The sequence below is a fragment of the Vicia villosa genome, linkage group LG5, assembly GCF_029867415.1.
Source record: "Vicia villosa cultivar HV-30 ecotype Madison, WI linkage group LG5, Vvil1.0, whole genome shotgun sequence".
NCBI classification, from domain to species: Eukaryota; Viridiplantae; Streptophyta; class Magnoliopsida; order Fabales; family Fabaceae; genus Vicia; species Vicia villosa.
In genome coordinates, this window is record NC_081184.1 from 159,254,475 (window position 1) to 159,268,904 (window position 14,430).

At 33.1% G+C, this 14,430-nt stretch overlaps 1 protein-coding gene across 1 annotated transcript; it reads right to left on the reverse strand.

Moving 5' to 3' along the window:
- Positions 1–4,061: 4,061 nt before the first annotated feature.
- Positions 4,062–9,766, reverse strand: LOC131603516 (putative ABC transporter C family member 15). The gene is made up of 10 exons (XM_058875849.1): positions 8,809–9,766; positions 7,237–8,666; positions 7,046–7,132; positions 6,361–6,951; positions 6,110–6,274; positions 5,622–5,916; positions 5,025–5,545; positions 4,874–4,937; positions 4,512–4,751; positions 4,062–4,425 (listed from the first exon to the last, which is right to left on the reverse strand). Exons 1-10 carry the CDS (start codon positions 9,650–9,652, stop codon positions 4,316–4,318), a joined length of 4,347 nt encoding a protein of 1,448 aa, XP_058731832.1. The 5' UTR covers positions 9,653–9,766; the 3' UTR covers positions 4,062–4,315.
- Between the last annotated feature and the right edge of the window lie 4,664 nt (positions 9,767–14,430).

The window sequence follows — 14,430 nt, forward strand, 5'->3', positions numbered from 1 at the left end:
TCTACACACTAAACTCATATTGGGCCAAACTACTTAAAGCCCAACTTAAGGACAAAACAAACTAATCACCTAACACACTCTGAATTTGCAATTACACTTCAACATTATCCCTTAATTCAAATTCAGATCTAAAATCAACAATACCAATTCCATTTCTTAAATTGATGAAGTGTCCAGTCTTCTATCACCAGAAGTGCATCTTCTATCAACTCTATCACCACACCCGTTAGAATCTGAATAACACATCGGTTCTGACTTACATTCAACTCCAGAAGGAAACAACACTCCAAACTTCAGAGTCCCCTTAATACACCTCAAAATCCTAACAGCAGTTTGGTAATGTGACCACTTTGGTTTGTTCATAAATCTAATCACCATTCTAACTGTGTAGCACATGTCAGGTCTGATATTACATATCTCTTCAAAAATTCAAGTTCATACTTGAGCTGATGCAGAATGATACCCTTCTCGGAGTACAAAACCTTCATCCCTAGAAAATACATTAACTTTCCTAGGTCACTCATCTCAAGTTCATTCATCAACAATTTCTTAAACTTGACTATCTCATTAGAACAACTTCTTGTCAGCAATATGTCATCAACATAGAGACATACCAAAATCATATTTTCTCCAGAAGCATGTTGAACACAGACTCCATATTCCATCTCACATTTATGAAATCCCTGCTTCTTGCAAAACGAATCAATCTTCAAGTTCCAAGCTCAGGGAGCTTACTTCAATATATTAAAGGCTTTATGCAAGTTGTACGCCATCTCTTCCTAATTCTTTTTCACAAATCCATGAGTTTGTGACACATAAACTTCTTCTTGTAAATGAGTTTTCAGAAATGAAGATTTAACATCTAGATGTATCATAGGCCAATTCCTATTAGAAGCTATAGCAATCACCAATCTGATTGTTTTATGTCTAGCTACAAGTGCAAACACCTCAAAGTAATCTAGCTTAGGTTTCTGGAAAAAAAACTTTAGTTACTAACCTTGCTTTATATTTCCCAATTGATCCATCTGGCTTCAATCTCACCTTGAAAACCCATCGGACGTCGATGACTTTCTTCTCCTTTGGAAGCTTAGACAACTCCCAAGTCTTGTTTCTTTCTATAGCATCAAGTTCTTCTTTCACGATCTTCAACCATAATTTCTTCTTAAGAGCTTCTTCTATGCTTACTGGTTCAGAGTCTACTAATATAGAACACTGAAGGACTTCACCTTCTGAGTCTATTTCAGTATCGCGTAACATGTTAAACTCTGCAAACCTTTCGGATATTTGTCTCATCCTTTGTGGTCTCTAAACTTGTTTTGAATCTTCTACAGAACCTAGAACAGTATTAGCTTCTGGACCTCCTCCAGAAACACTTCTTTCAGAATTACTACCTTCAGAAGAATGGCTACTTCCAGAAGCATGATTACTTCCAGAAGTTTGACCCTCAGATTCTTGACCACCTGATTATGGATCATCATCACAATCTGGATCACAATCAGATTCACCTTCAGAATCAGAATCATCTTCCGACTCTGCCTTGTCTTCAAAGTCTCCTTCTGACTCATCTTCAGATTATGAACCATCTTCAGAAGTTACCTCAAGTGTTAACACTACACCAGAGTTGGATTGAAATTTACTCTAATCATATGCTTCTGACTTCTTCACAATGACATTTATGCTAACTCCAGCTTCAAAGTCATCTTTTGATTCTGACTCATCTTCAGAATCAAATTGGACTTCAGATTCAGAGTCAACTTTTAACTATGACTCATATTCAAAGTCTCCTTCAGAATCAGAAAACGTCAATCACACAGGTTCCTCATCAGATTCATAAGTCATTAATAGCACAAGTTCATCATCAAAATCTCCTTTGGTTAGTTTGCTTCTTTTGACTTCTTTTCCTTGTTTGACCAACACTCCTTAGCAAAGTGGTCAAACCTATTACAACAGTAAAACTGAACTATTCTCTTGCCAAGCTTCTCCTTTCCCATATGATGTTTCTTCTTATTAGAGTGGCTTAGTTTATATCCAAAATATTAGTCTATGGTCCTACACCCTTGAACATATATTAGTATACACAATTGTTCTTTAAATATTATGTTATTGTCAAAATCTTAGAGATATGATAGAAACCAATTTTATTCCAACAACACTTGTAACCCTTGTGTTTAGGAGATACACCAAAGACGACACAACATTCACTATGAGATAGAAGTTTGTGTTGATTGTATGGCCTAAGTAAGAGGAAACACAAGCATCCAAAAACCTTGAGTGACTATGGCTAGGAATCTTCTTGTGTAATGCAAAGTAAGGTAAGAAAAAATATATAAGTCAACAATAGGAAGCCTGTTGATGATGTAGGTGACCATGGTAAAACTATGATCCTGAAAGGTCCGAGGAATATAAGCTTGTGACAATATAGACATAGTCTCATTTCAATAACCTGCCTATGTTTCCTTTTAACAAACCCATTTTGATGGGATGTATGTGGATAAATGAGCTTGTGCGTAATCCCTGGGCCATTGAGATATTAGGCCATTGTACAACTTTGACATTGGCTTGGAATTGAGTCATATCATCTGACTTAAGTTTAAGAAAATAGATCCATGTGTACTTGGTACATGCATCAACAAAAGCTAATATAATAGTGAAAACCAGTAACACAAAAAGGGAAGGACCCCAAAGTTCAGTATACACTAGATCAAAAGGAGCATCATACACACTTAAGGAATGAGGAACTTTAACTAAGCAACAAGAGCTACAAATGTATGGTATTTCTTTATTTTGAACTTTAATATTTCACAAGTTGAGAACATGTCTCATAGGTGAGAAATTTACATGCCCTAATCTATAATGCCACAAGGATAATTCATCATAAGATGTACAACCTGTTAGAGCAGTCCTAGGGCTAGAAGTACAACTATTAGAGGTACAACCTTCAATAGTCGTCCCATGACTAGAGTCACAATTATTTGAGGGAATGGTAATAAGGTCATAGGCTTGTGGCTAAAGAAAACGAATGTGAGGAAAACAATACAGACCATTCTCAACAAGAAACCCTTCAAGAGCAACTTGATTAGAATTCTCAACAAGAAACCCTTCAAGAGCAGCTTGATTAGAAACCTGTGAATTCATGAAGCACTTGTTATTAAGAAATTCAAATATGACAAGGTTATCTTTTGCAAATTTGGAAACATATAGCATGTTTCTAGCAATGCCAAGCACATGTAGAATTTGCTTAAGAACGAGTTTGGTATTAGGTGAGGCTTGAGGCACAAACCATGAGAAACCAAACATATTTAATAGACAGACTTTAAGTCTTGACCATTTCTTATTTGGACTTTATCAGTGCCTAATAAGTAGATTTATGTTGTATAAAGGAATCAAAATAGGTAACGTGATGTGATGCACTTGAATCAACGAACTACGCTTGTAGTCATGCTCATGTGGCACGGAATACTCCTCAGTGTACATATGTGGATCAGTTGTGGCCATATTTTTAGTTGGAGCATTATAACTGCTAGAGATGTCCATCAAGAATGACATTGATCTGATCTTGTTCAGATATGTAGTCTTTTACAGAAGAAGGAGGGAAACTATATGTAGACTTAGAGAAAAGTTAGTTAGGAGGTAACAAATTCTATTCTCCCTAACCACTTTTCTAACTAACTTTTAACCACGGTACTAACTATAGTAAGTAATACAACTGTTTCCATTAAACTATATTCATAATAAAAGAGAAGTTTCAGTTGAAAACTTAAACTCACATTCTATTTCATGTTTTTGCATTTCAATCTTGAAGTTGATAATCTATTTATAATATATTAAAAAGAATGATATATAGATGTGCACGCCTCGCAAAAATAAGAATTCAGTAGTATATTGGACTTTTTGCATTAACTTTCCATATCTATTAACAACTGAAGCATAACCTATATATTATAAATAAAAGATTAAGATGTTCAACTTACTAATTCTAAGCAATATCTCAAGAGATTGACATCTAGTTATGGAGTAATGAAAATAATAAAAACTTCATCCACAGAATAAAGAATGGCATATAAGATTGAACCTCCAAAAGAATGGTATAAAACAACTTGGAGGTGTAATGCATTTATGGATATTTAACTAACATCAACAATTTTGAATGTAACACTTATTGTATGGTGGACTGGAAATAATTTGAAAAGGAAAATCTAAGTTAGATTAGAAACTCATGTAAGCTTGTGAAATCAGAATGTCTTGTATGATAATCTGTTACTGGTACTGCTATTCTATGCTATCCTTTGTGTTTGTCCTCATTTTCTTATCATTGTTAGCAATTACTTTGCGACGATCTCCTCAAAAATTCCGAAACCAACTTCGAGAACGAAGAAGAATTGTCTTGTAGCAATTGAGACGGCTTATCATACTCCACAATTGTCCCTGTATACATCAAAATAATAGTGTTTATCAGCTCCAAGCATAGAAAATGGTTTGTTATATTTGGTGAGAATTATGCATGCTTGTACCTTCATTAAGGACCAAAACCAAATCAGTGTCAATGACTGTAGGAATTCTATGTGCTACTGTAATGACTGTGCATCCACTTGTTTCTTCTCTTATAGTCTTCTGAATTAAATTATCCGTTGCAGTGTCGATGGACGCAGTTGCTTCGTCTAGGACCAAGATTTTTCTTTTCTTCAGTAGCAGCCTAGCTAGGCAAACTAGTTGTCTCTGTCCAACACTCCAGTTTTCTCCGTTCTCGGCTACTGCACGTGTGTTTAAGCAAATTAAAACAATATGTCATATTGATAACTTTTTTTTCATCGAAAACAATAAACATAATCTTGATCAGAATCGTTGAGTAGAAGCAGTGTATGTATTTATATACCTGGTGCATCAAGAAGTCTTGGATCTTGCTGTACTATTTCAGCAAGATGGCACTTTCTGAGAACCTGAAAAGATATTTTTTTTAATTTTTATTTTGTGTGTGTTGAAATCGGATTAATAATGCATTTTGAAGAACGTAATCTAACGCTAACCTCCCAAAGTTCTTGATCAGTATGTTGTTCCAAGGGATCCAAGTTAGTCCTTACGGTACCTAAAAACAAAGTCGGATCCTGAGGAATAATGCCAAGCTTAGATCTTAAATCTTGCAGACCAATCTTGGAAATATCTACACCATCAATAAGTATGCATCCTTCCAGAGGCTCCACGACTCGAAAGAGAGCTTGCACGAGAGTAGACTTTCCACTTCCCGTCCTGCCAACTATTCCAATTTTCTTCTGTCCGGGGAAGACGCAAGTGACACCTTTGAGAACCATAGGAGCAGCAGGTTCATATTGTATATGAAGGTTATGGAATTCAATTTTTCCTTCCTTAGGCCACTCTGGTTCGGGCCTATTATCTTGAACGATTAATGGCGCTTCACTTGGTATATTAGAGAACTGTAATATTCTCTCGACGGATATCATTTTGTTCTCGACATTGCATAGGTTCCATATCACCCAAGCTTGAAGCACACTTAAGTTCAAACCATACGTTGCTACTAGACCAGCCATGCCTGAAAATTAGAGAAAATTAGTATGAAATTTGAAAACCTCTCCCTTATAGGATGAACGCGAGAGAAAGGAACTTACTGGGACTGATGGCGGATCTTGGCAAATTAACCAAGATGATGAGAACAAAATAGAAGACCAAATTAAAGAGAAAATTTATTCTGACAGACAACCATTCCATGGTGGCATAGTTGTGAAAAGCTACCCGAGAATAATCGTCAATTAGAGCCATAGCCTTGGTCAAGAATATTTTTTCTTGATTGAAACAACGGATTGTGGCAGACCCAGAAATTGATTCGGAGAAGTGATGCAAGATTGGCGCCTTTCGTATTCCCACCATTCTGGCCAATTCCCTAGCCGTAGTGATGTAATAGGCCTGCCAAAAAAGAACATAACTTTCCTCATCATTTGAATATTAGAATGATCCATGCAATGCAAATATTTACGAAAACACGAGGCTTCATCATAACATGAAAAAAAATAGGATTTTTTCGGTTCATGCATTGTAAAATCTTGCCATGAAAAAACATATAGTTTGTGTACATTAGCGAAAAATTGACAATTCGTACCTGATACCAGACAGAGATAGCAAGTACCACAAAAAAGAGAAGAATGACTTGCCATGCGGCTTGGGACATTAGGACAATGATACTCAGTAACTGGATAAGTGCAAAGACAAGTCCAGCTAGTCTGTAGGGTATGTCAGTATCTACTGTACTTTGATCCGTAGATGACTGTAACAATCACACAGAAAAAAATCGTAATTTGAATGAAACTGATGACAATAATTTTATAAGATAGAGAAACTAGTGAAACTTACCCTACTCAGTATTCGGCTAGACGGTGTGGTATCGAAAAACAAAACAGGTGCTCTGAAAACTGATGTGACCATTCCATGAAAAAGGCGCTGAGCAGTCTCCACAGCGATTTTCGCCATTAAAACAGTCCTTCCCAATATGAAGATAGAGCTTCCACCGGACAGAAGAGCAAAAATTCCCATAAGCTGAGCATTATCGACCCTTCCCTTTTGTTCTGTAGCCCATGACATCCAATAATTGCTTCCCATCTGCATAACTTGAAAGAGAATTTGACAGACAAGAATAACCGGAACAAGTGCTCCTCTATAAGCCAATGTGACAAAGGTCGAATAAACACTCCATTTTACTCGGCCAGTCATCGCTTCCTCTTCTCTTGTTCTCTTCCAATCCATCATAATCTCTTGAATATTATCTTCTGCAATTTCATTTGGATTTTTTTGGCAAGGTTTGCAGCTAACAAAATCATCTTTCTGGCTCGGAATTTGGCTTACCGTTTCTTCATGAGCAGCCATTTGTTGGACAAATTCACTATTAGGACATTCTATGAGATCTCTATACTTTCCAAACTCCGCTATTTTTCCATCTTTCATAACCTGAGAAAAAGTATATAAATCGGTGAGACGCGAGTTCAATCAAATAGGTTCAGAAAATTTCTACAACTACACACAAGTGTTCGGTATAGCTTACCAAAATAAGATCCGCAGCTTCCAAAAATTCTAGTTGATGTGTAGCATAAACAACAGTTTTATCGTATAAAAGTTTCATAAGACATTCCTGCACAAAATTTTCACTTCATGTTAAGTTCTTACAATGGAACAAAAGGATCAACAGCGCTAAAAAGATCGTCGAGGAAATAAATAGTCATTGGCACTACTAACCTTAAACATATGACTTCCAGTATGAGCATCAACAGCGCTAAAAGGATCGTCGAGGAAATAAACATCTGAGTCATTGTAAACAGCCCTTGCCAATTGAACTCGCTGTTTTTGTCCTCCACTTAAATTTATTCCCCTCTCCTCAACCATGTTCAAATCTCCATCACTCCATAAGTTGATATCCTGGAGCAATGCACAACCATCGACAACATTGTCGTAAAAGTCCTTATTCATTTCCTTCCCAAACAAAATATTCTCTCTTATAGTTCCAGATTGAATCCATGGACTTTGAGGTACATAGCTTCTAGTACCATAAACTTTAGTTGCTGCCCCAGAAACCAATGAAATCTCACCAAGCATACTACAAAGCAAGCTCGATTTTCCAGACCCTACCGGCCCACAAACCGCTACCTTTTGACCTTTGTTTATAATCAATTTTTCTGCAATATGAATAGTTGGTTTCTTGAGAATTTGATCATTTTCTTCCCATGCATATTCTGCTGGCTTTACTTCAATCGCAATTGTTGAAGTTTTGGAAGCATGCTTATTCATGAACTGATTTTGATCTTCTTCCTGTATGAACTCCTGAATCCGATCAACCGAAACTTTTGTTTGAGTTATCATGGAAATAAGTTCAGGCAAGTTGTAAATCGGTTCTTGCAAAATACGAAAAGTCGCTAGAGCCGAGAGAACTGTGGCTGCAGTAAGCTCGGTTTTCACCAATATACAAGCGCCGAAAGTGAAAACAGAAACAAAAGTCGGAGAAGCCCAAAATAGAGTGGCTACTGCTGAACATAAGTATAGATATTTCTGTAACCAATTTGTCTCCATATCCCTAAGTTGGAAGAGCTTCTGCAGAAATGTAGATTCCCATGAATGCAACTTTAAAATTCGAATGTTCTTCATAGTCTCTGAAGTCATTTTGATTCTCGAATCTTTAGCTTCCATTATCTTAGAGTGTAAACCTTCTTGCATATTGGCCAAAGGTGTGTTACAAACCATAACCAAAATGGTAACAGAAAGTGCAGAAATAGAAGGTGTATAACCCAAATTTATGTATAAGATCACCAAAGCCAAAATAATCTGAACTGGGAGAAGCCAAACCCCATGAACATACCAACAAAAGTCACCGATTCTTTCGACATCCACATTAATCAAGTTGATAACTTTACCATGTGTTGGTCCACCACACTTTATCATTAGTGACTTGCTGTAAACTAAAGCCATAAGTGCTGCACGAACCTGAATTCCGATTCTCTGAGCACCAAAGTACCATTGTCTTTGACTCAGTGACTCAATGGTTTTTGAGAGGAAGAAAATAAAGGCAAGAATCATTCCATATTTGGTGCTTGAGTTATCATTATTTGATAACAAGAAATTCACAAAGTTTGATATCAATAATGGACCAATATAAGAGGCAATAGTATTAACACCTGAAAGCATAAATAAAACAAATGTAAGCACTGAAGCACGGACACAGACACCTGACACAGACACTAACACGCCTCAGAGGCGTCGGTGCTACAGAGAAGCACAATATATAAATATATAAATGGCAATAACTGAATAATTTACCTGCTAAAACAGCATTTAAGGCTAAGGATTTCCAAACAGAAAGGAAAATAGCTTTTGTCAAAGAACCACCTTGAAGTTTCTGTTTCCTAATAGATTGTTCCAACATAGAAGAAGCAGTAGCTGCGGTTTCAGAGTGAGGAACAGAAGGAACATGAACATGTTCAAGTTTTTGAATCCGACCCTTTTCAAAAATAGGATTCAGCCACCTAAATGTAAGTTTACTCCATATACCAGCTTTTACAAAAGCCTCTTCATCTTCATCCCCCAAACCAGAAGATTCAAACTCTTTCTGAAGTAACCTTTGTTCTATCTCACTTTGTTCCCTTACACACACATTCGAAACTGCATTGAAACACAGAACTAACAACATAGGCAAAGAAACTGCATCCACTATGTTATCCTCCAACAACAAAATCTTCAAGTTTATAGATTCATGATTCTTAACAACTTTCAATGAGAGTGAAACTGTATCAACAACAGTGGCAAAAACCCACCAAAGAATAAGAACAAAAGGGAATCTTTTACTCTCTCTAATCCTTTTCTTCATCGAATAGAACGAAACCAAAGTAGCTAAAACCCATGTTAAAGCCAAAGAAACCAAACTAAATCCTAAGAATAATCCATTAGTGGTGTAACTGTACTCATAGAAAACAAAAGCTACGTTCAAAATAGAAATAACAACACTGAAAAGAACAGTGACATAAGCAAAAATCGTTGGTTTATGTTTTAAATGTAAGAGGTTGTTACTTTTGGTTTGTTTCAAACTATCAAACAAAACCCATATCAAAATAACATAGAAGAATGCTACATTGGTTGTTGCTAAAAGAATATCAAAAATAGCCATAGTTGTTCGAAGAGGTGAAGTTGAAGGGACTCAGGAATGTTTGTAGCAGTATATAATGTTGATATTCATTCGGGGAATAAAGAATACAAGGTGACACTGACACAAATATTAGGACTATATTTGAATGAAATAGCAAATTTATATTAGATATAAAAAGTTTCCAAATATTTTTGGGAATCTTTATATTTCATTTATTTAATGCGGTATTTATTAATTCCATAGATTTTAGAATTATATAGTTTGGGAATCTTAAATTGGGTGTATTTTTCAGTAGCTATTTGTTTGACCAAATTGTACAATGTTTACTTGATTTCTTTTAGAAACAAAAGAAAAATAAATCAAATAAAAATAAAGATTTGTAAACGAAAAGTTATGTGACATAGTTGATCAATGAATCTCATATCAATGAATCTCAATTATATGATAGTGTAAAATTATTTTACACTTTGAGTGCAATCTCTTTATCGATTGACTTTATATTTTCTTTTATATTTTTAGTAATTTTGATTTAATATATTTAAATAAAAATATCTTGTAAACTTATTTTGAAAATCTTAATATATCTCGTTGAAATTTAAATAAGAGATTAAATATTATTTTATAGTTTGGTTGCATATGGCAATAGGGTTTGGTTTATTTTAGCTTTAAAATATATTTTAAAAAATTGTATTTTCAAAAATAAATTTTATGAAAATATTTTTAAAATATTAGAAAATTAGTGATATTTTTTTAATTTTTTTAAAAAGTTATATTTCAAAGATAACTTTTATGAAAAATTATTTGAAATAAAAATTTAGTGATTTTTTTAAATTTGATAAAAAAGTGAAATATTTAAAATAACATTTTAAGAATAATTATTCAAACTAAATTATTATTTGAAATTTTAATGAAATTTTATCAAAAATTTATTTGTACATTTTTTTAAATAAAAATATACTGTATAATATTATAAATTATTTTTAAAAAACTAAAACAAACAGGACAATGTATGGATTGACTTTAGATTCATTTATTTTAAAGTGATTTCGATTTAATATATTCAAAGAAAAAAATCTTGTGAATTTATTTTAATAATCTTAATAAATCTCATTGAAATTCAAATAAGAAATTAAATGTTATTTTATAGTTTGGTTGCATATGGCAATAATCTCAGAAGTGTGAGTTATGGGTTTGTACTCTAATATTTTGTCTTAACATAACAATATATTTGTTAGTTGAACTTACATTGAGATAATATATTAAAAAAAAAAACCTTATATACTAATAATTATATATATATATATATATATATATATATATATATATATATATATATATATATATATATATATATATATATATATATATATATATATTTTAAAGAAAAGAGAGAGTAAAACAATTATATATCAATCAATTTAGGAGTACAAAGTACAAACTCTAATATAATTAGTTAACAAAATAAAATAAATTTGAAGATCATAAAAAGATCACATTCTATATTGAGAGTGCATTCGCATATAAGTATTCGACTTACGATAAATATGACAAATACGCACCTCTCATTCCAAATAAATACATATTACTTTAATAATAAAATAAAATTACTTAATTTGTTCCTTAATAAATGATAGATTTTAATTGTTTCAGACTGGACAAATGGTCCAATAAAACTGCCCAATACGAAGGTCTAATCCAAAGCCATGTCCATTCAGGTTGAAGGGCAAGTGTACTCTAGCTAGGGGCTCAGCACTGAAGGTGGCCATCATGCTCGTCTTAATCATTAGAATTAATCCAACGGTCCTCACCCATGGCTCCACATTCACCAAGGGTGATTCTAACCATCGTTCATATATTGATATAACGTTGTGTCACACCAAGGTACAGTTCATTACACACTTGTAAGTTCATTCTCTTTGACTTCACTGACTGAGACGTTGAGTACTAACTTTATAGGTACATCTCTTCTCCGTCCATCAAAGACATCCATCATCGCGTTATAGACCTTCTATGGTGAAATTCACCAAGACCATCCACTATGGAATTCAACAACAAATTACTGATTTTCTATAGGAAGGTCTCTTGATTCTCACGAAACTCCACGTCAAACCTCTCTGATTTCCTTCAGTGTGTCGTCGCAACCATTTTTGTTAATTGGTTCAATCATTTTTAACGTGTATAATTATCAACAATGGTAACATCTAAAGTTATTTGGTCTGTAGCTCCTCCCAATTCCATCATATTGACCCTCCCTATCACATTTGAAAAATTGTCTATTCCATTTAGATGTTTCAAATTACGCAACTAGAAGCGGAGAAAGGGAAGGGGAGACGTGGACGAATAAAAGGCCCATTGATGTTTAAAGATAACGAGAAATTATGTGGCCTTCCTAATTAGGTGTTTTAGTTGGTCATTACAGTCGAAATAACCAACTTTGAGGTATTAAGGATCTTGATTGACGGGGGAAGCTCCTATGAAATTATGCAAGCCAAACGATTTAAGAAGATAAGCTTGAGAATGAGAATTTATCACCTCATGTGAGCTCCGATTTGCAAGCATTCAATTGTTCTGTAACCCACATATGGTATTGCATATAACTTACGGGAACCTTCGGAGAAGGAAGAGATGTGAGGATTGTGGACGTATATTTCCTAGTGGTTTCTTGTGGGAGTGTTTACAAGTGCATTTTGAGAAGTCCCTTCTATGTAACCCTTAGTATCATCGCTTCCATTGCCCACCTAGAGGTAAAATACCACAACATTCATGATAAACTTGTGATCGTCCGGGCCGACCTAACAAACACACATCAAATACATGAAGCACTACTAAAGGACCCTACCACGCCAGCCGTACAATAGAATAAGAGGGTGAAAATCCAATTCATCAAAAGAACGCCCCTAGACGTCAACATCGTGGAGTTTAATGTGTTCCTAGAATAGGCCATTTTATGCGACGAACATAGCCCCGGAGGATCCCTCCCCATCGAATCTAAAATGAAGATTCTCAGGTCAGTCCCAAATGGTGATTTCGTAGCATTCTAGCTCGACGAAAGCCCTACTAAAATGGTGAATATTGGATCCAACTTTTTTGATTATGTGGAAAGGGGCCTTATTAAGTGCTTTAAGGCCAACAACGTCCTATTCGGCGTCTCTCCCAACAAGATGTATGACATTGACCCTAGTGTTTCATGTTGTCAACTAAACATTAATCTTTCTATCTTGTGAGAAATAGTAGTAGGAGAATTTACTAGAACTTAATCACCTTTATTAGGGGGAGAAAATGAATCTTCAGTCGTGTGGGGTAGAACAAGTGTGGCGACATCAGGCGTCAAAAAGACATTGCGATATTTGACATATCATAGTTAATAGTTACATAAGTTAATGGTGATCAAACTAGTTAACAAAAAAAAAAACAGTTGTGGTGATGCAACAAAGGAAAACTGAGAAGTACGAAGGGAAATTTCTTGAGAATCAAGAAACATTTCAAATTTAGATGAATGTAAATTATTCGTTCAAATTTAATTATTTCTAACAATATTTCCCTGTATTTAGAAAATAAATCCATTCATAAAAAGTCGCCTTCTAAAATAAGAGTTGCCCAAATTTTATTAGGTTTAAGTAATGTGAAACTAAATCCAGTGAGATGAACTACACTACACATGTCATATCACACTTGAGTGCAATTAGAGTATGGACGGACTACATCAAAGCGGAATTTCCAACCAGAACACTCGGCAGCAAAATGTGTTGATACATGACTACATTTTAGTGACACTAGATTGTTGGCCCGTGCGATGCACGGATATTTTAAAATTGAACTTTATAATATTAATATTTATTTTATTATTATAATATATTAAACTATTTAATTAAAATATTATTCTGTTATATAAGGTTATTTTTTATTTATCATAAAAATTAAAAACTCATAATTCTATTAATTTAATACCACAAAATTTTAAATAATTATTTTATTAATATTAAAATTAGTCTTATACTGCCACATATTATAGAATTAGTACAGTTTTATTAAAATTAGTCTTATACGGCCACATATTGTAGAATTAGTACAATTTTATTAATATAAGAATTATAATTTTATTCATAATAATATTAATATAATAACATATGTGATTCAGAGAAGTAAAATAATATTAAAAAAAATTCACAAAAAAATTAATAATAGGAAAACATTCAAAAGACAATATAATAAAACATGATTATATTTGTACACAATTAAATAATTGACAATTATTTTTTATATTTTACATTGTGAGTTTATAAATTTCAATTATCACTATAAAAATGTCTATTTATTTGTAAGTTATCTAAAAGACTTGAATTTACATTTTTATTTTGTTATCTATTTATTAAATTTTCTAAAATATGAAAATAAGCATAAATAAATGTAACATAAATATAATTATAAAATATATGAAATGATAAAAATAATTTAGGCTTATATAGATTGAATTTTAAATATATATTTTTATAAAAAATTTAACTAATTATTCAAATAAAAATAAAAATTTATTAACTCTACTTCATCTTGGTTTTGTTAACTTATTAATAATTCAAATAAAAGTAAAAATAAAAATTTATCTTTATAATTTTAGTTTGACTGTTCAAAAAATAATAAATAAATTTTATATCAAATGTAAATATTTTTACATATTCAAAATGATATTTTAGTCTTATACTAATTCTCTCAATATACACATAAATGAATATTCTATATTACATTTTATTGTATTGATTTAATTAAAAGATAATAAGATATTTTTATTATTAACAAATTGC